This window comes from Erinaceus europaeus, chromosome 9, assembly GCF_950295315.1.
Source record: "Erinaceus europaeus chromosome 9, mEriEur2.1, whole genome shotgun sequence".
Classification (NCBI taxonomy): domain Eukaryota; kingdom Metazoa; phylum Chordata; class Mammalia; order Eulipotyphla; family Erinaceidae; genus Erinaceus; species Erinaceus europaeus.
The window spans coordinates 20,072,326-20,096,250 of NC_080170.1; the positions used below are offsets into that span (position 1 = coordinate 20,072,326).

The 23,925-nt window shown below is 40.7% G+C and overlaps 1 protein-coding gene and 1 long non-coding RNA gene across 2 annotated transcripts in view; one reads left to right on the top strand and one right to left on the bottom strand.

Annotated features, from left to right (window-relative positions):
• Positions 1-23,925, bottom strand: part of LOC103119633 (uncharacterized) — a 301,172-nt gene that overhangs the window by 243,714 nt on the left and 33,533 nt on the right. The window lies entirely within an intron of this gene.
• LOC103119640 (butyrophilin subfamily 1 member A1-like) lies at positions 1,237-23,416 on the top strand. Its single transcript, XM_016191227.2, has 5 exons — positions 1,237-1,422; positions 11,881-12,228; positions 15,122-15,400; positions 21,043-21,156; positions 23,355-23,416. The coding sequence occupies exons 1-5, from the start codon at positions 1,356-1,358 to the stop codon at positions 23,393-23,395; spliced, it is 849 nt and encodes a 282-aa protein (XP_016046713.2). The 5' UTR covers positions 1,237-1,355; the 3' UTR covers positions 23,396-23,416.

The window sequence follows — 23,925 nt, forward strand, 5'->3', positions numbered from 1 at the left end:
GTTGGGGGTTTGAACCGGAATCCTTACACCAGTCCTTGCTCTTTGTGCCACCTGTGCTCAATCCACTGCACCTGACTCCCACAAGCATTTTTTGATGCACATTAAGCTTCTATGAATACCTATGTATATGTTTTATATGAACGTTTTCACTTTTCTGGAATAGTGACCAAGAAATTCAACTACTGGATCTTATGGCAGTTGGATGTTTAATTTTACTAGAAACTACAAATATATTAGCTACCTTCACCAGGGATTAGCTGTTCTAGGCTAGCTGATTTTTTTTTTTTCAAGTAGAAGAAGACAAAGAAACCACAGCTCTGCAATTTCCTCCAATGAGGTGGGAGCCAGGCACAAACCTGGGCTTCACACACAACAATGCAGTGCACTGTCCAAGTGAATTGTTTTGCCGGCCCTGCAAAACTATTTGTTAAGTGGCTATTAACATGTCACATTTGCGTTAGCTATACATGATAGACACGATTGTCTGTATCTTTACCAAAATTCATGTCGTCACTTTCAATATATATATATATATATATATACACAGTTGTTCCAACAGATGTGTAATGTCTCACTGTGGTTTGCTTTTTATTTTCCTTATAGTGAATGTGGTTCCTTTGTCACACACCTATATCATTTGTGTGTTCTCTGTGGTTTCTAAAATAACTGTATGTCGTTATTACTGTTTATGCATGTCTCCATTTTTCAAACTAGAAGTTTTTTCCTTCTTTACCAAATTATGAGATGGTTTTAAATATTATAGCCAGAATATTTGTGCTGCAAAACTGTTCCCATACTTGTGACTAAAAAAAAGATGAACAGTACCTCTAAAACACATACCTTCTAAGACACCCCTCTGCTGGATGTTGAAGGTGGGGTATCTCTGCAACTCTGACACTTGTTCCTGTGGCCCCATGACCATGACACCATGGTGCTTATCTTGTATCCAGTAAAGAAGTGTGACAGTCACTCAGGGACTTTTTTTCCCTTGGGAGAATAAAGGAGTAATTCTCAACTGCAATTCAAAAAAATAATAATAATGGAAACTAAAATGCCAAGAATTTAGAGTCACAGTCTTCTCCATGACATGAGGCAGTGTTTTCTTCATCCTGTGATCAGTAACACTGCTTTCAATTGCATTCTGCCCTCCTTAGCCTTGGAGTACATGGAAGGTGGAGTCAACTTGCTCAAAGTCCACTTACTGCTACTTTCACTTTCCTGAAAGTGTGTGTTCTGAGGAGCCAGCATTCTCAGGACTAGTGTTCTCAGAACTCCAGGAAGAGTGTGGAGGGAGTGAGCAGCCCCCAGGCCTGTGAGCACCTGACCCTGCATACTGAGAGGAGCCCTGAGCTGAGATGCAGCCCTGGTGCGTGGGCATCAGCACCCTCCTGCTCTCAGCCCTGCTTCCCTGGCCAGGCACAGGTGAGTGGGAAGGGCTGTCACTGTCTGCTCATGCTGGGGCCCGGCTGGGGGGACTCTGTTACAGGGGATAATCCCAGGGTTTGCCTCTTTACTTCTCAGGACCTGAATATTTTAGAACTGATCTCATTTTAGTCTCTTTCTCTTTTGGTATTGCAACTCTTTTCCTTTTTTTTTTGTTTTTTTAATTTTATCTTGAGTTTGTATGTGTAAAGTAATACAATTAATGAAAACCTCTAAATACTCTGAAAGCAGAGTTTTAACTTTGTGTTAGTCTGCTGAGTGTCCCATGTCCCTTCCTACAGCTGCACTAGGAAAGGCCAGTGTGTGTGCTGCCCACTGCTCTCAGCACCTGGACTCAGACACTCTGGGGCTCCAGGTCATCTTACACCCACCAGCTGTCTGACCTTTGGCAGCTTATCTTATGTTTTGTTCTCATAAATGCTCTTACATTTAATGTGACTGCACTGAACTCCTAATTAAATACTTCATTTATGGGAATTTGATAGTTAGATAAAAATATGTACTGGATCAGGGCGGTGGCACACCCAGTGGAGTATACACATTACAATATGCAAGGACCTAGATTCAAGCCCCCCAGTCCTGCCTGTAGGGAGGAAGCTTCATGAGTAGTGGAACAGTGTGGCAGGTGTCTCTTTTTCTCTCTCCCTTTCTACCCCCCTTCTCTCTCAATTTCTGTTTCTTTTTTTTTTTTTCCTCCTCCAGGGTTATTGCTGGGCTTGGTGCCTGCACCATAAATCCACCGCTCCTGGAGGCCATTTTTTTTCCCCCTTTTGTTGCCCTTGTTGTAAGCTTCGTTGTCGTTGTGGTTATTATTATTGCCCTTGTTGTGGCAATTCGTTGTTGGATAGGACAGAGAGAAATGGAGAGAGGAGGGGAAGACAGAGAAGGGGAGAGAAAGATAGACACCTGCAAACCTGCTTCACCGCCTGTGAAGCGACTCCCCTGCAGGTGGGGAGCCGGGGGCTCGAACCGGGATCCTTACGCCGGTTCCTGCGCTTTGCGCCACATGCGCTTAACCCACTGCGCCACCGCCCGACCCCCTCAATTTCTGTTTCTGTCCAATTAAAATGGCTTTTTAATAATAAAAATAAAATTGAGTGGAAAATCATCTAGTTGAGATACATACATTTTCTTGGAAAGTCAGTTAAAACAATTACAAAATATTGTCTGTAAAATGAAAGAAGAGTGAAATTTTGATCTGTTAAATAGCAGAGATTAAGCTCTGGGTATCTGAACTGAAGAGTGTGGGCTTTACCCCTGCGCTATTCCCCCAGCCCCTCGGTACATTTTAATGGAGAAAATTGTAACTTATTTTCATGAAAATAAGATACATACACGTTTTGCCAAAATGAATAGATGTATTGTAAGTTCTAAACCTGCACACGGGATATTTCGTTGTTGCATTTGAATATTTCTGGGTCTCTAAAGGGGGAAGGAGGACCCTTGTGGCATTCTAGAGACCCCACATTGAGCCAACTACACAGTGTAAACTCAGGTCTTGTCAAAAACTGCCCATGAATTAGAAAATAATTCTTGGGGATTCAAGCAGTAACACAGCCGGTTAAGTGCACGTGGTGCCAAGTGCAAAGACCCAGCCTAAGGATTCCAGTTCGAGCCCCTAGCTCCCCACCTGCAGGGGAATCGCTTCACAGGCGGTGAAACAGGTTGCAGGTGTCTTTCTCTCCCCCTCTCTATCTTCCCCTTCTCTCTCCATTTCTCTCTGTCCTATCCAACAAAGACGAAATCAATAACTACAACAATGAAAAACAACAATGGCAAGAAAAGGGAAAAGAAAAAAGAAATAAAAAAAGAAAATAATTCTTATCACTCTGTAATCCTACTTCAAAGATTTAAGGATCTTTGGGGCCAAAGGTCTAATGCACACAAGCATGTGGTAAAAATAAATTAAAATAAAACTACTGGAAAGATTAAGACTATGGCTATAAATACGTTCTGAACCAGCTAGTTATTATCAATGTCTTCTTGTGTGGTGACTTATAAAATCATCCTGGATTGGTAGAATGAGGGAGGGGCAAGATATAGGAAAAGAACAAGGCAGAATTCTAAAAGTTCAGATACTTGCATTCAGATCATGATACACTTAATACTAAAAGCTGTACAAATCAGTCTTAATGAAGTGCAAATCAATCTTAATGGCAGAGGAAACAGCTGTGTTAATTATTTGATGGCAGTATCATGTCAATTAAAAATCAAGGAAGTTGGTCCGGAAAGTGGAGCAGTGGATAAAAATCAAGGAACTAACACAACTTCATTTCACTAGTATTTTATAACAAAATAGGCTGAGACAAAGGGAAATAAACAGTTTGTTTATTGAAACAAATGATGAGAAATTACCATGTGCTCATTCCTATTTTAGGGTGTGAAACTCCTGGATTAGAATATGGAAGTCATAGGAGTCACGCAACGGGTTAAGCACACATGGCGCAAAGCGCAGTCCCGGTTGGAGTCCCCCACCCCCCACACCTGCAGGTCTACAGGGTATCTCTCTTTCTCTCCCCCTCTCTGTCTTCCCCTCCTCTCTCCATTTCTCTGTGTCCTATCCAACGACAACAAGAATAACTACAATAAAACAACAAGGGCAGCAAAAGGCAATGAATAAATAAATATTTAAATTTTAAAAAAAGAATATGGGAGTCACTTGAAATGTGTCTGTATTTTTTAGCAGAAGTAGTGTAGAGATATTTTGTAACAGTTTTGTGTAGAAGCAGAATAAGTGCATAAATAAGAAGTTTTGCAGTAAAAAAAAAAAGGGTACTAGATGGCCATGAGGGTCACTACACCTCATGGCCATCAAGGTCAGGCTACACCGTGAAGAAAATGAAAAGACAGTTCATGTGCACTTTGTATTTGTGCTGAACAAAACATTTCCAAAAATGTAATCACACTTCTATTTCCCCCCAATGGAGTTTTTCTTCACTGAAGTCAACTTAAGTATCTACTCTTATTATTTTAAGCTGCCACAACATTTTGAGTTTTGTTAGGAATGAAAGAGGAAGAGGAAGAAAAAGAACTAGAACATCACTTTGGCACATGTGATGCCCAGGATCAATTTCCCAATTTCAGGGCCTCATGTTTAAGAGCCCAAAGCTTTTTTTTTTTTCTTTAACCAGAGCACTGTTCAGCTCTGGCTTACAGTGGTTCAAGGGGTTGACTTGAGACTTAGGAGCCTTAGGCAAGAGAGTCTGTTTGCATAACCATTATGCTATCTACCCCCCGCCTGAGCCTAAAGCTTTATCTACTATACCACCATGTCTTGAAATTCATAGCCTACCATGAAAGTCTTTTTGTAAATATTTATTTATTTATTCCCTTTTGTTGCCCTTGTTTTATTGTTGTAGTTATTACTGTTGTTGTTATTGATGTTGTCATTGTTGGATAGGACAGAGAGAAATGGAGAGAGGAGGGGAAGACAGAGAGGAGGAGAGAAAGATAGACACATGCAGACCTGCTTCACCATCTGTGAAGTGATTGTCTTGCAGGTGGGGAGCCAGAGGCTCAACTGGGATCCTTATGCCACCGGTCCTTGTGCTTTGCGCCACCTGCGCTTAACCCTCTGCACTACCGCCCAACTCCCCAATTAAAGTCTTAGCATTCATTAAATATTAATTTTCTCAACCTTGAGAATAAGCATTTATTTTTGCAGGTCTGGGCCCTCACACATGCTTGATTTTGGTGCTGATGAGCTGAGATATATATTAAATGTTATGTATGATATATATTACATGTGTGTATATAGAATATATGAAAGTATATAATACATGCATGTCTATTTATAATGTGTGTATAGTGAGATATATATAGATATAGATAATGATATAGATATAATATGTGTGTGGATAAAGAGAGAGAGAGACACCACAACACTAGAACATCCCCTGGTATCATAGCACCTGCTGTATGGTGTTGGGCTTAATCAAGTGGCAAGACACAACACAACCTATTTGGTGAATTATCTCTCTCACCCTTTCAGCTGACTTATGATATGGACAACTTTTCTTTTGTTTTGTATAATGGCAATCACTAGTTTTGTCTGCCCAAAAGATTTCTTGAGTGGTTTATGATAAAATGAACAGTTGATTAAGTATGATCCACCACCTTTCCTTCTTTGTGAGAGGCTAATTCCATATTCCCACCAGACTTTAGTTTTCTTAGGGCAGTCAGGAGGTGATTTTGAGCAAGGGAGTCAACATATCATGTTGAATTATTGTCATCAGAGATGTAAGTCAGCTATCTACTTATCATCGCTTTTAGGCTCTGACCAGATAATTCTTCACCAAAAATGATGAGAAAACAAACCTCTCAAGTCACTTGACATGAATGTCAGGGACACAGATGTCTTACAATGGAGTCCCCTCTGAAGCCTACATTGTTTGTCTTTATGGGTCCTTTCTACCTGTGGCTATTACCATGTCTCTTCTATGATAATAGTTCTTTCTGCTTACCTGCATTGTGGAGTAAATATAAATAGTAGGGCATCAGAACAAAGTGAATAAAGGCAGAATCACATGTATAAAAAAAGAAAGTTTTATTTTTTAGCTTTGATTTATAAGATGGAAATATTTGGCAAGGCCAAATAAGAGGGGTAAAATTCCACACAATACCTACCACCAGAACTCCATATGCAATCCCCTCCCTTGAAAGCTTTCCTATTCTATATCCCTCTTGGAGTATGAACCCAGGATCATTAGAGGGAAAAGAAAAATTTTATCATTTTCCTAAACAGTAACTACTTGAAGTTGTGGATTTCTTTCTTAATCCATTTCTCCATATGAACTCAGAACTTTGTATTGCTTCAAGTTTCTTGACAAACTATTTCTTAAATTCTTTTTCTGACGGCTCTACTGAATCTGTTACCATGCAGTGTCTGACTCTCATTTTGACTGGCCAAAACCGGTATCTTCCTAGTTTTACCCGTCTTTTTTTGGTTTCTGTTGTTTCTGTTGGGTTCTACTTTGTGAGTTAGTTGCAAGAGGTGTGTGGGTGGGGGGAGGGGTGTTTGAAGATATGAGGTAGCATTATGGTTCCTGATATCCATTAAACAAGAGAGGATAGAGATCCCAGATCTTCTTCTCTTCCCAGACTGATTCCTGAAAGTGGGAATTCTGCTATGAGATCAAAGTCACTTTTCTCACTAGTAGGGTAGTCTGATCTCATTTACCAGGTCTCTATGGCAGCTAAAACACCTTGGGTTTTGGTTGGCTTCCTTGCTGCAAAGAGTGCTCAGTTCCCTGGTTGCCTTGAATAGTTCCTGTAGTTCATTCAAGAGCCTGTGGCATTTACAGCAGTCCAGAACTCTTTTTCTTAAGCCATTTTGTCCCTAAGTGGTTCCTTAGGTTCTTTAAATCTGCAATGTGGATTTGAAGCAATTGCAAATATGGCGGCTGCTGGCAATGTAGTACCTTATCTCTACTAAAATCTTTCCCTCCCCACCTGTTCATGCACAGTCACTGATCCTCGGGTACTGAAGGTTCCTTTCCTTATCATAAATCTCATCTGTGGGGGGGGCCTAGCAGTGGTGCACCCAGTTAAGCACATATAGCATGAAGCACAAAAGACCTGCACAAGGATCCAGGTTCCAGCCCCAACTCCCCACCTATAAGTGGGGACGCTTGGAAAACAGTGAAGCAGGTATGCAGGTATCTTTATCTTTCCCTCTCTGTCTCTCCCTCTGCCAGTCCCTGTTCAGGCAGCAATATGCCGGGCTAGATTCTCGAGCAGGAGACAGGCGACCAGGGACTCATGGCTGAGTTGGGAGCGCAATTCAATCTTTATTGATGAGCGAGAATGCAGTGCAATCTATCTAATCTCTCTTCATTAGAAAATCCTTTATATCTGCTGAGGAGGAAATGTCAGGTCGGAAGAGGAAGTACATAGGATAGGGGGTGGAGAGAAGGAAAAAGCACATGAACCAGTGGGGATTAAATGGTGGAAAACAGTGCCAAGCTAGCTTCATACCAACATTTTCCCCTTTCTTTTTAACTAATGGCCATAGTATCAGGAGTGTGGGGTGAACAGAAACCTATATCATATAGGCATTTTCAAAAGAACTGGCAGAAGACATGGAGGAACAAGAGAGCAGCAAGAACCAGTGTGATGCCAAGGGGAGGCCTGAGGGGGCATTTCCTGCCTCAAAGGGCGTTTCCTGCCTCTGTGGGCAGGACCTAGTAAGGGGGGGTTCTTGTCTCTGTGGGCAGAGCCTGCAGGCTAGAGGGCGTGGCCTATAAAGTCCCCAAGGCTGCTGGCTGTAAAGTCCATGGACTGCTGCGGTCAGTCTTTGAGAAACCCAGCAGCATAAAGGGAAACTGCTGTAAAGTTGTGTAAAGTGTCCAAGAGGTGTGCAAGTAAGTTCAATAGAAGTGTCAGTCCAAAGCAGATGACCACCGATGAAATGCCAGGGATGAAACACTGCACGTCTGTCTTGACGGGGAAGGTCAGCCACTATAATTCCGCTTTTCTGTCAAGAGTGAGCTTTGGAGTCTGTGAATCAGTTTCTTCAGGTTGTGCCAGGTCACATCATTGTTTTCGGGGGGGCTGCTGTAGTCATGTCATCTTGCGAGCAATGTCAGAGAACAGGGGTCCAAATAGATTTCCGGGGGTTCCATTTGAGCAGATGTTCTTTCATGTGAATTCAACAACTGTAATACACTTAATTGTGAAACAAAACTTTTTAAGGTTGTCTAAACAGCATAAGCTCAATAGAAGAACCATGGTTAGAAGCCTCAAGCATGAGAATCATTAGCATACCCATTATGCTATCTACCCCACCCATATTCATACATTTTTCAGGATTAAACATTTCACATTTATGCCAAGACGTAAAAAAAAAAAAAAATCAAAAGAGGAAAAAAAATTTTTTTTGGACTGTTTCTGGATGTCCCTAGAAACCATGGCTGGGTCCAACATTTTTTTTAAGTCAATGTCATACAAAAATTCAGTCATTCCAATCACTCTCTTATGAAATACAACTGAAAGCAGACAGCAAACTTAAGATATTTAGAGAGAACAATGAGGGGGGAATCGAGAGAAAAGCCATAGGCAGTTTTTGCTTCTTTTACCTTGAACCAGATTATCTAGATCTCACCATGTAGCATCATGAGTCCCCAGAGGGCGTCCTAGTCCAAAAAGCTCCTTGGAATTCCATTTAGGGTGCTTCTGACAGTTCCTGCTGAATTGCTGCAAGCACCCATTTTTAAAAATGTCTTCCCATCAAAGAAAGAATCGAATCAGGAAGGTAGAACTAACCACGTGTCTCCATTCTTGGGGACTGCCAGGGTACTGGAAAATGCTCTTCAAGTTAGAGTAGTCCTTCTCCACAGGAAACATGCAAGAGGAAGTCCAGAAAGTCCCAGGGGAAATCTCCGTGTATATCCCAAACTCTACAATCACAGTCATAAAGAACCAAAGTGTGGCCAGGAGCAAAATGTAGTCCTTCTCCTCAGGAAACATGCAAGAGGGAGTCCAGAAAGTCCCAGGAGAAATCTCACATCTCCGGTCAGGGAACCAAAGTGTGGCCCAGAGCAAAATGTTCCAGAGACAGAGAAACTGTCTCATGAAGAAAGAGTAGAAGCTTTGGAAAACCTCTTCATAAGTTGAAACGCAGGCCATGGCGGCTTTACTTATCTGGGCTTTTTTGGTCTGCTACATGTGTGTAGATCCGAGATTCCAGTCCCTGTTCAGGCACCATTATGTTGGGCTAGCTTTGCGGGCAGGAGAGACAACCAGGGACTCATGGCTGAGTGGTACACAGTTCAGTCTTTATTCATGTGGAATGCAGCACAAAGCTATCTCTAATCGCAATCCTGTCCTTATATATCCTGAGGCGGAAGTGTCAGGTCCAAAGAGAATGTACATAGGATAGGGGGTGGGGAGAAGGAAAGAGCATGCAAAACAGTGAGGATTAAACCAATGCCCTGGAGGCAGGGTGGTGCTTAGTTAACAGTGTTTATGTAAATAGAATACAATGTTAAGCAGGGGGGATTAAACCAATGAAACAGAAGGGGTCTTAGAAGCAGAATTTAGAAGCATACCAACAAAACAGGATGTGACTAGGAGAGAGGTTCAGAGTGGAAAAAGAGCATGAGCCAGTGGGGATTAAACCAATGCAGGTCTCAAACAAAATAATGATTATGTAAATAGACCACGGTGTTAAGCAATGCAAGTGAACCTAACATTATGATCAAAACAGAAGTGGTCTTAGAAGCAGAATTAGAAACAGACCAACATGCTAATGATTCTCATGCCTGAGGCTTCTAACCGTGGCTCTTCTGTTTACCTTTCCACATTTTATTGAGTTTAAACTGTTTAAACAACCTTAAAACCATACTAGAAAGGACTTCCAAAATTATAAAGGCACTTAAACCAATTATAATCGAGTTATCAATTATAGTGAACTTCTAATCTGCTACAAGTTTGGTTTCACAAGTAAGTGAATTACAGCTGTCATCTTCACATGAAAAAGCATCTGCTCATATAAAATCTCCGGAAATCCATTTGGACCCCTGTCCTCCAACATCGCCCCTCCCGAAACCAATGATGTGACCTGGCACGACCTGAAGAACATTCACAGACTCCAAAGCTCACTCTCTACAGAAAAGCGGAATTACAGTGGTTGACGTTCCCAATTGAGAGATGTGCAGCATTTCATCCCCTGGCATTTCTTCTGTGGTCATCTGCTTTGGACTGAAGCTTTTATCGGACTTGCTGGTACACCTTTGGACACTCCCTTTACACTGCTGGACTTCTTGAGGACTGAATGTAGCAGTCCACAGACCTTTCCGCCAGCTATCTTGGGACTCTAAGGCTATGCCCCCCACTGCCTGTAGGCCCTGTCCCCAGGGGCAGGAAACACCCCCCCTTCACCTGATAGGCCCTTTTCCCAGAGGCAGGAAATGCTTCCTTCACCTGCAGGCCCTGGTCCTAGAGGCAGGAAATGCCCCAGAAGCAGAAAATACCCCCAGAGGCAGGAAATGCCCTTTGAGGCAAGAAATGTTCCTTCACCCAGAAAGCCTTCCCTTGACATCAAGCTGGTGCTTGCTGCTCTCCTATTTGTTCCTCCATGTCTTATGCCAGTTCTTTTGAAAATGCCTGCACGATATCGGTTTCTGTTCACCCCACACTCCTGATACTATGGTCATTAGTTAAAAAGAAAGGTGAAAATGTTGGTCTGCTTCTAATTCTGCTTCTAAGACCCCTTCTGTTTTGATCATCACGTTAGGTTCGCTTACATTCCTTAACGCTGTGGTCTATTTACATAATCATTGTTTTGTTTGAGACCTGTACTGGTTTAATCCCCACTGGTTCATGCTCTTTTTCTACTCTGCCCCCTCTCCTAGTCACATCCTGTTTTCCACCATTTAATCCCCACTGGTTTGAGTGCTTTTTCCTTCTCTCTACCCCATATCCTACATACTTCCTCTTCTGACCTGACATTTCTGCCTCAGGAGATATAAAGGACAGGATTTTCTAATGAAGAGAGATTAGATAGCTTACACTGAATTCTCACTCATCAATAAAGATTTAACTGCGCTCCCAACTCAGCCATGAGTCCCTGGTCATCTGTCTCCTGCTCAAGAAGCTAGCCTGGCATCCCTCCCTTCAGTTTCTCTCTGTCCTATCCAATAAAATGGGGAACATGGCCACCAGGAGCACCAGCACCAGGCCTCAAAGACAACACTGGAGGGAAAATAAAAAGAGAGAAGAAATTCCATATGTTCTCTGGTGAAATTAGTTGAGATGTTTTGTTATAATATTTGTTCTCTGTAAAGAGCCAACTTCTTGAAACTAAGGTGCCATAGCTCTGCCCCAGAAGTCTATCATTCTTTTTTCTATTTAATTTATTTCCACTCTAATTTTTCTAATTCCCCTTCTTCTACTGACTTTATGATTCATTTGTTCTTTTTCTAGTTCCTCTACTTTTGAGATTTGATCATTAATTTGAGAGGTTTTTCTCCCTATTTCCCATTAAAAATGCCTCATTTTCCATGAACTTACCTCTTTTCTTTATTTCTGTATTACCACCAGGTTATGCTGGGGCTTGCTGCCTGCATAATGAATCCATCGCCTTTGGCACCCTTTTTACTTTTGTTTTCATTTTTATTTCCTCTATCTCTGCCTCTCTAGCTCGCTCTCTCTCTCTCAATAGAGACAGGTAGAGATTGAGAGATAAAGGAAAGAAAAAGGAGAAAGAAAGAGATAGGCTACAGCACTGCTTCACTGCTGATGAAGCTTCCTCCCTGCAGGTGGGGAGAGGGTAATATGTGAATGGTCATCTATAGGACCCTTATTATGAACTTTCTCATCAGCTGGCCACAACCTTAAAATGGTAGTCAGACTGGTCTATTTCCTCTCTCATTAGAGGGTCACAATCATCCTGTACAGTCTCAGTAATGACTTGATAATGTTCTTCATTACTTCCAGGGCAATTCCATGTGATAGGCCCAGGAGCACCGGTCATTGCTTTAATTGGGAAAGAAGCTGTGCTGCCCTGTCACCTCAGCCCAGTGATGGATGCTGAGGACATGGACGTTTCATGGTACAGAAGCCATCCTACAGGTCAGGTGCATCACTACAGTACTTCCCAAGATCTTATTGAACATCAGAGGCACGAGTATAGAGGGAGGACAGAGTTCCTGAAGGAGAACATCACCAAAGGGCAAGTGGCCCTGCGGATCCATCCCATCCTCCCTTCGGATGCTGGGGAGTACAGATGTTTCTTTGCAAGCTCCACGTTCTACAATGAAGCTCAATTCAAAATATTAGTTACAGGTAAGCCTCTTAAATGAAAAGTCTCAGATAGTATGTAATGTTTTTGGTCCAGTCAGAAGTCTAGATACTGAATAGATACTGAACATGGGTGGCTGGGGCTATAAATATATGATGCTATTCCAAGACTGTTAAAAGTGTGTATCTATGGTGTAAGGATCCTGGTTCAAGCCCCCGGCTCCCCACCTTCAGGGGAGTCGCTTCACAGGTGGTGAAGCAGGACTGCAGGCATCTTTCTCTCCCCCTCTCTGTCTTCCACTCCTCTCTCCATTTCTCTCTGTCCTATCCAATAGCTACAACAATAAAACAAGAGCAACAAAGGGAATAAATAAATTTTTTAATGTACCTAGTCGGTCTTCTCTAGGTTGCAGGAGAGATCCATCCACATCTTTTTGTCACATAGTTGCTTAGAGACAAGATGGGTTCTAGTATGTTGTCTCTGAATAGTATCAGATGTATGTTGGTTTATCTTACAAAACCAAGAAGCGACTAGATAGACACAGAAAGAGTATGACATGTCCACTCTTGGCACTTTACTTCTGGGGTTCTTGCATTTTACTCCTGACCACAGGAGTGTACTCAAATGTGGTCTTGCTTACTGTGACTTCATTGTGTCAATCTTGTATACTCATATCTATGCATAAATAGATTCACATTTCTGTTCAGACATTGTGAATACCTTTTCTTCCATGGAGAAAGCATAAGGAAAGTTTCTCATTTCAAATAGCCTAAAGAAGTCTTTTCTCTAAAAACATCACAAGGTGATATTTTAGATGTCCTGAAATCTAGTGATTAATCTGTATCATCTTCCTTACAATGGAACTTATGAGAAATCATCCCAAAGTATGAAAGAGACTTCAATATATCATCCCAAAATACCAAAGAGAGTTTCCTTGCATCTCTGGGTTCTAATTTCCTCTACTTATATAGACAGCAGTTATTTTGCAATAGGGCCTACTTTAGTCCAGTGGAACTTTTTATAAGTAATCTCTTGTCTATCAGTACAAAGGGAGCATTTCCAAATAAGGTCACATTTACAAGTCTCTAAGCTTAGGACATGAACATCCATTTGAGTGACATAATTCAACCCACAAGAAATATGGTTTAATTCCAATCAGAATCAGATTTTTTTTACTTACAGATTGTGTTATGTTATGACAACACTGTGCTACTATTCACTGGATTCAAAAATAATGAGGCTTTGACTAGAGCTTCTTCTGTGAGGCCTGACACTGTGAGTTTTGTATGTTTCTTGCATTTTTTTAATTTTTTAATCTTTATTTATTTATTAGATAGAGACAGCCAGAAATCGAGAGGGAAGGGGGTGATAAAGAGGGAGACACAGAGAGACACCTGCAGCCCTGCTTCACCACTCGCAAAGCTTTCCCCATGCAGGTGGGGACCGGGGGCTCGAACCCAGGTCCTTGCGCATTGCAACATGTGCACTCAACCAGGTGTGCCACCGCCTGGCCCCCAATGTATGTTTCTTTCATATTGGTGCTTTTCACACACATTTCTGAAGATGAGCTACTGACATAAACTGTGTTACAGACATTGAGACAAGAGAAGTTAGTCAGGAAGATAGCAGCAAGGTAGCATAACAAACATTTTTTTAAAGGACATGTCTTTTTAAAAAAATATTTATTTATTTCCTTTTGTTGCCCTTGTTGTTTTATTGTTGTAGTCATTATTGTTGTTGTTGGATAGGACAGAGAGAAATGGAGAGAGGAGGGGAAGACAGAGAGGGGGAGAGAAAGACAGACACCTGCAGACCTGCTTCCCCGCCTGCAGGTAGGGAGCTGGGGGCTCGAACCGAGATCCTTACACAGGTCCTTTTTGCGCCACTTGCACTTAACTGGCTGTGCTAGTACTGGACTCCCTTAATTGATATTTATTACAGTGTGGAAAGTTTGAAGCAGGGGTAGATAGCACAATGGTTATGCAAAGAGACTCTTGTACCTGAGGTTCCAAAGACCCAAGTTCAATCCCCCACACCACCATAAACCAGAGCTGAGCAGTGCTCTGGTAAAAAAAAAATCAATAAATGGGAGTCAGGCGGTAGCACAGCAGGTTAAGCACACATGGTGCAAAGTGCAAGGATAGGTGTAAGGATCTCGGTCGAGCCCCCGCCTCTCCACTTGCAGGGGAGTCACTTCATAGGTGGTGAAGCAGGTCTGCAGGTGTCTATCTTCCTCTCTCCCTCTCTGTCTTCCCCTCCTCTCTGCATTTCTCTCTGTCCTATCCAACAACAGCAACATCAATAATAACTACAACAATAAAACAACAAAGGGCAACAAAAAGGAATAAATAAATATTTCTTAAAAATAATAATAAATAAATAAAATAAGTAAAAATAAAAATAAAAAAGAAAGTCAGTTTGTGCATCCACCACACCAATTTTACAAGTATCCGACAGTGATCTGTGAATAGTATGTCTGAACCACATCAATGGTAAAAGCAACCCTGATATCCCAAAAAATTCATATGGAAAAACTTTGCAAAAAGGAGAAATAGATATTTGGAAAACAACTGACAATTTGTCGCAGAAATCACTGACTGATAAGTTTACAGATTTAAATGGATTGGTAGAGTTTTTATAATATCTCTCTTTAGGAATCATCAGAAATATAACTAGTGGTGTTTCAAGAGAGAGGCTAAGAATAGAAAAGAGTACGTACAGACATGTTTGATATTTGCTTACTTTGTTAAGTACTGATAAAGCAGAATCAGCTTCCTCCTCCTCAGAGTTTATTGTATTTTTTTATCTCTTCTTTTATAAAGAAGAAAGTTGAGATCAGAACATAATTAGGAAACTCAAGTTCACTTCCTGATGCTAAGTGGTCATGAGCCTGTAGAAGAAGCCTTGTTCTTGCTCCCTCTCTCCCTCTCTCCCCAGGTTCCGGCACAGCTCCTCAGATTTACATTGAGCCTGGTTATACTGGAGAGATGAAGCTGACCTGTACATCCACTGGCTGGTACCCAGAGCCTGAGGTGCAATGGAGGGATGTTCGAGGACAGCGTTTGACATCAGCCTCTGAGACCAAGACAGCAGCAGAGAATGGCCTGTTTCATGTGGAAACATCTATCACTGTAGACACCAGGTCAAGAGATGGGTCCTGTACCATAAGGAACCCAGTCCTCAGAGAGGAGAAGGAAGCACAGTTTTCCTTATCAGGTCAGTCCACTCCAGTGTCAAGATCAGTGCTTCTCAGGAAGGCTTAATCTAGAAGTACCTGTTAATGGAGGACCTAGAAGATTGTTCTACCTCATTCATTATGATTCTTTTTTTAAGACATATTTATTAATTTATTAACATGAAAGAGACATAAGTAAGAGAAACTGGTAGAGAGAGAAAGAACCAGAAATGTCTCTGGAATATGCAGTGACAGTGGTCAAACTGTGGCTTTTCAGGCCAGGCGGTGGCATACCTGGTTAAGTGCACACATTAGAGTGTGCAAGGACCCGGGTTCAAGCCCCTGGCCCCCACCTGCAGGGGGTAATATTCACAAGTGGTGAAGCAGGGCTGCAGGTGACTCTCTGTCTCTTTACCTCTCTAACTCCCTCTTCCCTCTCAATTTCTGGTAAAAAAATAAAACATTAAAAAAATTCTCTGGACTTCTGATGATGTATGCTTAACCAGATGTGCCAATACACATCAGGACCTTCTGCATCCAAGTTTAGCTTCCTATGTACTAACCACTTAAAAAATATTGACTATTTACTTATATATTTATATCTATTGTGATTATTCTGTTGAGCAAGGGTTTTTAAAAGTATCTAGTCTTGGGGCCGGATGGTGGTGCACCTGGTTGAACACACATGGTACAGTGCACAAGGACCCAGGTTCAAGTCCCCGGTCCCCACCTACAGGAGAGAAGCTTCACGAGTAGTGAAGCAGGGCTGCAGGTATCTCTCTGTCTCTTTCCCTCTCTATCACCCTCTTCCCTCTGAATTTCTAGCTGTCTCTATCCAATAAAAAAATAAAGATAATAAAAAAGTATCTAGTCTTATAGTTAAAATCTAGTTAGTTTTAACAAATGTTTAGTGGGAGTCGGGTGGTAGTGCAGCGGGTTAAGCACACGTGGAGCAAAACAAATGACCAGCCTAAGGATCCCGGTTCGAGCCCCCGGCTCCTCACCTGCAGGGGAGTCACTTCACAAACGGTGAAGCAGGTCTGCAGGTGTCTGTCTTTCTCTCCCCCTCTCTGTCTTCCCCTCCTCTCTCCATTTCTCTCTGTCCTATCTAACAATGACAACATCAATAACAATAACAATAATAACTACAACAGTAAAACAACAAGGGCAACAAAAGGGAATAAATAAATAAATAAATTTTTTAAATTTTTAAATAAAGTAGTTTTAAAAAACGTGTTTAGTTTTATATTTCTCTTCATCAGAAATTTCATTATTTTACTTTATAATATAGGTCACATGTCAGGGAGATAATTCACCCAGCAGAGCACAAGCTTTTACCATGTGTTAGAACTCTGGTTCCAGGTTCTAACCACCATTTGAGAGCACCTGCACGGGAAGTTTGCAACTGGTAGTGCAGTACTGTGGTATCTCTTGTCTCTGTCTCTCACTCTTTATTTATCTCTCTCTGTCTTTCACCTTCTACTATAAAAAACTGACTGTAAGTAGATAACAATGGAATTATACAGGCATGGAGTTCTCACTGATAACTTGGTGACAAAAGAGGAAAAAGGTCACATAACTGCACAAAACACTTTAAGGAACAGTTAAGCAAATTTGAGGAATCTGTTAAAGTTCTTTCTAAATGTCTAATCTCACCTACTAGGAAAAGGTACTTTTAATAGTCTGGCATGTTATCCCATCTATAAAATTGAACCTCTTCTGACAAATATTCATACCAGCTTTTTATCCTAGTACAACTATAGACATTCCTGTGCCCAGCTCCCAGTTGTCAAATAAAAATAGTAATAGTATCTACTTAGTAAGACTCTTAAGAGTATGATTTTTTAAATAATTTTTATATATTCTGGATAGAGGTAGAGAGAAATCAGGAGGGAAGGGGGAACTAGAAAGGGAGAGGAAGGAAGAAAGAGAGAGAAAGAAAGAAGGAAGGAAGGAAAGAAATAAAGAAAGAGACATATAGAGACTGTAATGCATGCACTCAACCAGATGTGCCAGCAGCCAGCCCCTCAGAGCATGAATTCATAGAATTCATATTGCAGCCTGTGAAGAGCTTAAATACCCCAGTCTAATCTCTGTTTACCCAAAGGTTTTGTTCAGAGCAAAAAGTTGGTTCAAATGATTTTTTTTTGCCAACTTCCCTTAATTGCAAATCTGCTTATTTGAGTACTGCAACCTGTCAGCAAGACTATGTCTTGTCCTTTCTTAGGTTTTCAGCTTCATCTTTCATTCCTCCTGTCCCTGACTCCTCGTGTATTTTACTCCATGTCAAACATAGTTGTCCTGTAATGTCCATATAGGTTGTGATTAAACATTCCTTTCATCTTCCTATGACAGACTTTCCTAGTGGAATGGTCCTTTAAGACTTGTGCCATCTTCCTTGCAAGGAGGACACTTTCTGTCCCTTATGTGTTAGATGTCCCCTTCACTCTGATGTTTAGATGACCTATTTTCTTTCTTTGTGGTAGAGTATAAACTCTCTGGGGACTCTACATCTTGACTCTTTTGTTTTGTTTTGTTTTGTTTTTGCTTTGTTTTAGTAAGTGATAAAGAGGAGAGAAAAAGAAAGAGAGAGAGAGAGAAGAGAACTGCTCTGTTATGGCTTGTGGTGGTAAGGGGGATTGAACTTGGGACTTTGGAGTCTTGGGCATACCACCTACCCCCTCCCATTTTTTCTTTTAGTAAGACAGTGAGAGACAGAGAGGCAAGGAGACATAACATAGTACTGTTCATGAAGCTTTTCACACACTGTGGATACTCTCACATGATATCCCAGGGCTCAAATCTGTATCCTTATGTATGGTAACATGTGCACTCTACTGGGTGAGCCACCTGCCAGCCCCCAAGACTGGAAATTTTAAAGAGACAAATATAGATGTCTGAGGAATTGACATTTCTAAATAACCTCAGAAAAAGGTAGGGGAGGGAAAATTAAACAAATGTCTTACTTAGACTTTCATATTGCAGAAATGAGTTTAAGCATAAGTAGTTATGATAAGTGGAGACTGAGAAGGGAAAAATTCTTTATTAGCAATTCACAAATCACAATAATTAAACACTGATGAAAATGTGAATATAAAAGATGAAGTAAAATATCTATGTTACTTCCTTATTTTTATATCTGAAATAATTAACAATTCTAAAATACCATGTTGATATTTAAATGAAGGTAATCCTTAGATGAAAGTGTTATTGATGCCTTCCTTAAACTAAATATAATTAAAAAGGAGACTATGTTATTATTATTACTTACTAGCTGTCATAACTGCATAGCAAACCATGAGATAAAATTCTCTCCTCACAAGACCTAACTTTTGAAACCCATTTTGCTGAATGTCTCAAGTCTCAAAGTCTCTCACTTAGTCTTAGAAAAGACCCAATTTTGTCAAAGGAACCCTCCTACACTGCTGGTGGGAATGTCAATTGGTCCAACCTCTGTGGAGAACAGTCTGGAGAACTCTCAGAAGGCTAGAAATGGACCTACCCTATGATCCTACAATTCCTCTCCTGGGGATATATCCTAAGGAACCCAACACATCCATCCATAAAGATCTGTGTACACATATGTTCTTGGCAGCACAATTTGTAATAGCCAAAACCTGGAAGCAACCCAGGTGTCCAACAACAGATGAGTGGCTGAGCAAGTTGTGGTATATATACACAATGGAATACTACTCAGCTGTAAAAAATGATGACTTCACCATTTTCAGCCGATCTTGGATGGACCTTGAAAAATTCATGTTAAGTGAAATAAGTCAGAAAGAGAAGGATGAATATGGTATGATCTCACTCTCAGGCAGAAGTTGAAAAACAAGATCAGAAACGAAAACACAAGTAGAACCTGAAATGTAATTGGCATATCACACCAAAGTAAAAGACTCTGGGGTGGGTGGGGAGAATACAGGTCCATGAAGGATGACAGATGACATAGTGGGGGTTGTATTGTTATATGGGAAACTGGGGAATGTTATGCATGTACAAACTATTGTATTTACTGTTGAATGTAAAACATTAATTCCCCAATAAAGAAATAAATTTAAAAAGACCCAATTTCATATAACTCTATGCTTATCAGACTCACACATATGTGTGTAGAAAAGAACTGAATGGAGGGACATATGGCAAAGTCTGCCTTGAGTACCCAAAAAGAAAGGGAAAAGAAATGGACAGAAGGAAATCCTCTAAAGAATTTATAGTATTTTATTTACTATAAGAGAATCACATGTCTCAAAGATTGTCAGTCTTTGTTAAATCATGATTGAGGATATATGGGTATCTGATGGATTGTTTTTCATTGTTTTGGCATGTTAAAACATTTTCACACTTGTAACCATTCTGGGTCTGTCCCTGAGGATGAAGAGAGGAACTGTAGCCTCTCCAGAATTCCTGTGAATTCTGTGAATTGCAGGAATAAAGGATAAGATGTAGGGTGAGACAGATTATCTGTTTTTAAAAGAATAGAACAAGGGGAGTCTGGCGGTAGCGCAACGGGTTAAGCACATGGCTCAAAGTGCAAGGGCCAGCATAAGGATCCCAGTCCGAGCCCCCGGCTCCCCACCTATAGGAGGTTACTCCACAAGCAGTGAAGCAGGTCTGCAGATGTCCGTCTTTCTCTCCTCCTCTCTGTCTTCCCCTCCTCTTTCCATTTCTCTCTGTCCTATCCAACAACAGCTATGACAACAATAACAACTACAACAAGCACAACAACAAGGGTAACAAAATGGGAAAAATATTCTCCAGGAGCAGTGGATTGGTGGTGCAGGCACCGAGCCCCAGCAATAACCCTGGAGGCAAAGAAAGAAAGAAAGAAAGAAAGAAAGAAAGAAAGAAAGAAAGAAAGAAGGGAGAGAGGGAGGGAGGGAGGGAGGGAGGGAGGGAGGGAGGGAAGGAAGGAAGGAAGGAAGACAGACAGAAAGAGAGAGAGAGAAAGGAAAGGAAAGGAAAGGAAAGGAAAGGAAAGGAAAGGAAAGGAAAGAAAAGAAAAGAAAAGAAAAGAAAAGAAATGGCTGACTTTCCCTCATGCCAGAACAATGCAAAAAATAAATAAATAAAATAGGGGCCGGGTAGTGGTGCACATGTTACAATATGCAAGGACTCAGGTTCAATCCCCTGGTCCACCTGCAGGGGAAAAGTTTCATGAGTGGTGAAGCAGTGTTGCAGGTGTCTCTCTATCTCCCTATCACCCCCTTCCCTCTAGATTTCTAGCTGTCTCTATCCAATAAATAAATAAAGATAATATTTTTAAAAATTTTTTTAAAAGAATAGAACAAGTACCAGGTGGTCTCACCAATGGGACTTAAAAAAAAAAAAAAAAAGACAACGTGGAAGTGATAGTGTACCAAACAAAGGACTCTATGGGGAGAGAGGGACCAGAAGGAGTAGGGAGGACACTGGGGTCCTGGTGAATGATGGTAGTAAAGAACCCAGGTTGGTTGTGAGAGTGTTTTGGAAGTAGCTATCACAGGGAGATGACAAATTGTACCCACGTGCCAACAACTGTAATGAAAACAGTCCTGCCAATAAAAAAAATTTTTTTTTAGTTAAAAAAAAAAAAACTGTCTTTGCCAACAGTGCTTCCCAGGAGAAAATATCTTGGGGCTTGATCCCAGCAGCCAGGTCACTGATGTCAAGCTCAGTCTCAAGGAAGACAGTTTCTGTGTTTCAGATGCCGTGTTCCCCAGGCTCTGGCCCTGGATCGTGGGATTTGCTGTGCCCCTGTGTCTCCTGGCTGCTGGCACAACCTTCAGTGTTCTCTTTGTTTGTACTAAAAGGAGAAAACGTAAGTGGGGAAAAGAATGGGGAGTGACTTGATTTTTGGAAGAAAAGAGGAATTGAGGATCACAATAGTAAAAAGAAATAGCAAGGAAAGAAGGAAAAGGAAAAAGTGTAGATTGTGTCTGTAGGATATCTTTAGTCTTTAAGGTGAGAAGAATATAAAGGCTGGAAAAGAAAAATAAATCTCCTCACACACCCAGATCTTCATGTTTGCCAGCACAGTACTGACTGGTCAAAACCACCTATCTCCAGACATGCCATAAGCATTGTCATCAGCAAGAACTGATCAGCGCTCTGGTTAAAACAAACAAACAAACAAACAAAAACAAGCAAAACAATCTGTTCATTCAGGAGCTAGAATTGTTTCGGTTTTGCTTGTTGACTCAAAGGTGATCACATGTTCTAAAACAAATTCTTACAGAATTTTAATTCAGATTCTTAGTAAATTTTTCTTTACTGAAATTTTAGTTTTGCACAAGGATGGCCTTTTCCGTTGTCAGAAGGCAATTGATCTCTGATTTGGGGAAGTCACAATGGAGGGACTAGTAGCACTGCACATATATTTAGAACTCTGGTGTGTGTGTGTTTTGTGTGTGTGTGTGTGTATTGAAGTCACATTGCATTATAAGAGTTCAAAAGATTTGTATTGTATTTCATTATAAATCAGCCTCTGTAAATGTATATCAGTACTACCATTTTAAATATAGTTCTATACTTTCCCATGTAACTAATCCTTTTGTCTGATTTACCTGATTTGACTCTGCCCCCCCCCCAAATCTCTTGCCTCCTTGTAAACACTGATTGGGACTTACAGTCTAAAATTCTTTAAGTTTGTTCTTGTTTTATTGGATTAATTCATGGGTTCAGTTTCTCTATCTCCCACATGAGTGAAGTGATAGTGCATTTGTTTTTCTCCATCTTCCTTACTTCACCAAACATACTACCCAATCTGATAACCTCTAATTTTTATCATTTACAAATAATCGTTGTTGCTATGTGGAGTTTTTTTGTAGCTCCTAATACAATTCATAGTATTTGTCTACTTGTACAAAGAATTGGTCAGGGGTAGATAGAATAATGGTCCTGCAAAAAGACACTCATGCCTGAGGCTCTGAAGTTCCAGGTTCAGTCCCCTGCATGACCATAAGCCAGAGCTGATAAGTGCTCTGGTTAACTAAAGAGAGAAAGTGAGAGAGAAAGAGAGAGAGAGAGAAGACCATTGGAATTTTTATGGGGATTGCAACATCTTTTTATGTTGTTTTAGTTAGTATAGCTATTTGAACAAAGTTAATTCTTCCAATTCACAAGCATGGAAAAATCTTACCATTTCTTGGTATCTTCTATGTTTCTTTTAATAGTGCCTTATAGTTTTATTTTTACAGTTCTTTAAACTACTGATTAAATTTATCCCAAGGTATTTATTTCTTTAAGATGTATGAATGAGCTTAAGAAATGTCATGATGGTTATGCAAGACCTTTATGCCTGAGACAACAGAGATTCCATGTTCTATGCCCAGCACCACCTTAAGCCAGAACTGATTTACTCTTTGGAATTTTATATAAAGATTATCATGCACTGGTAAATAGTGACAGTTTTACTTCTACCTTTACATTGTGCCAGCAGTAACTGTGCTGGCAAGAATAGCAATAAAAATAATAATGGTTTAAATGGATATCTATGACAGTAGAAAAGCTATTTTTATCTATGATGATTGCGTTGAATGGGTCCTGCTGGTGGTACACGTGGTTAAGTACATACATTACAGCGCACAAGGACCTGGGTTCAAGCCCCTGGTCCCCACCTGCAGGAAGAAAGCTTCAAAAGTGGTAAAGTGGTAAAGGTCTGCAGGTTTCTCTCTGTCTCACTCCCTGTCTCCCACTTATCTCTAAATTTCGCTGTCCTATCAAGTAAAAAAAACTTTTTTAAAAAAAAATTTTAATGATTGCATTGAAGGTAAAAATATTTGACTGTAGATTATTGACTAAAACTTAACATTTTTATATTTACCTCCTGCAACCAAATTCTCTAGGATTGGAAAATAAAGTAAGAGCAGATAGCCATTTCAGAATTCCATTAGTAGCAGAAGAAAGTCTATAGGAATCAGTCTATCAAACAGGATCAATAGAATGTCTTCTTGAGAGCCAAACAGTAGCTCACAAAGACTCTGAAGTCATAATTTATCAGTGTCTTTTTTTTTCCAGGATTGATCAAGAAACAATATGGTAAGTTGTTTTGGATCTAACGCTGTAAATCTCAAGCATAATGCAAAAAGACTGTCATGCCTGACGCTGCAAAGTCTCAGGTTCAATCCTCTGTAACATAAGCCAGAGCTGAGTAATGCTCTCGTTTAAAAAAAAAATCTTCATTTAGAGGTTAAAGGCCTAGATTACTGTTATGGTTTACTGTTGTTTTCGATGGGCTGGCTTCACAGGCGGGTAACAGACAACCCGGGACTCATGGCTGGGTTGTACGCAGTATCTCTTTATTCACGCAGGACGCAGCACAATCTATACCAAGCTAAGCTAAACTAAAAACTACAAACAATCTTGTCCTTATAAATATACTAGCCCAGTAGGGTGGGAACAGGATGCAGTGCAGAGAGGGTGGAGAGAAAAGTGACTGGTGAAAATCAGGGTGTGACAAGGAGAGGGGGCGGAGCAGGCGAGAATTCTACCACTGAACCACCAATGCCCTGGAGGGAGGGTGGTGCTTGTTAACAGAGGTTATGTAAATAGAATACAGTGTTATGTAAATAGAATGCAGGGGGGATTA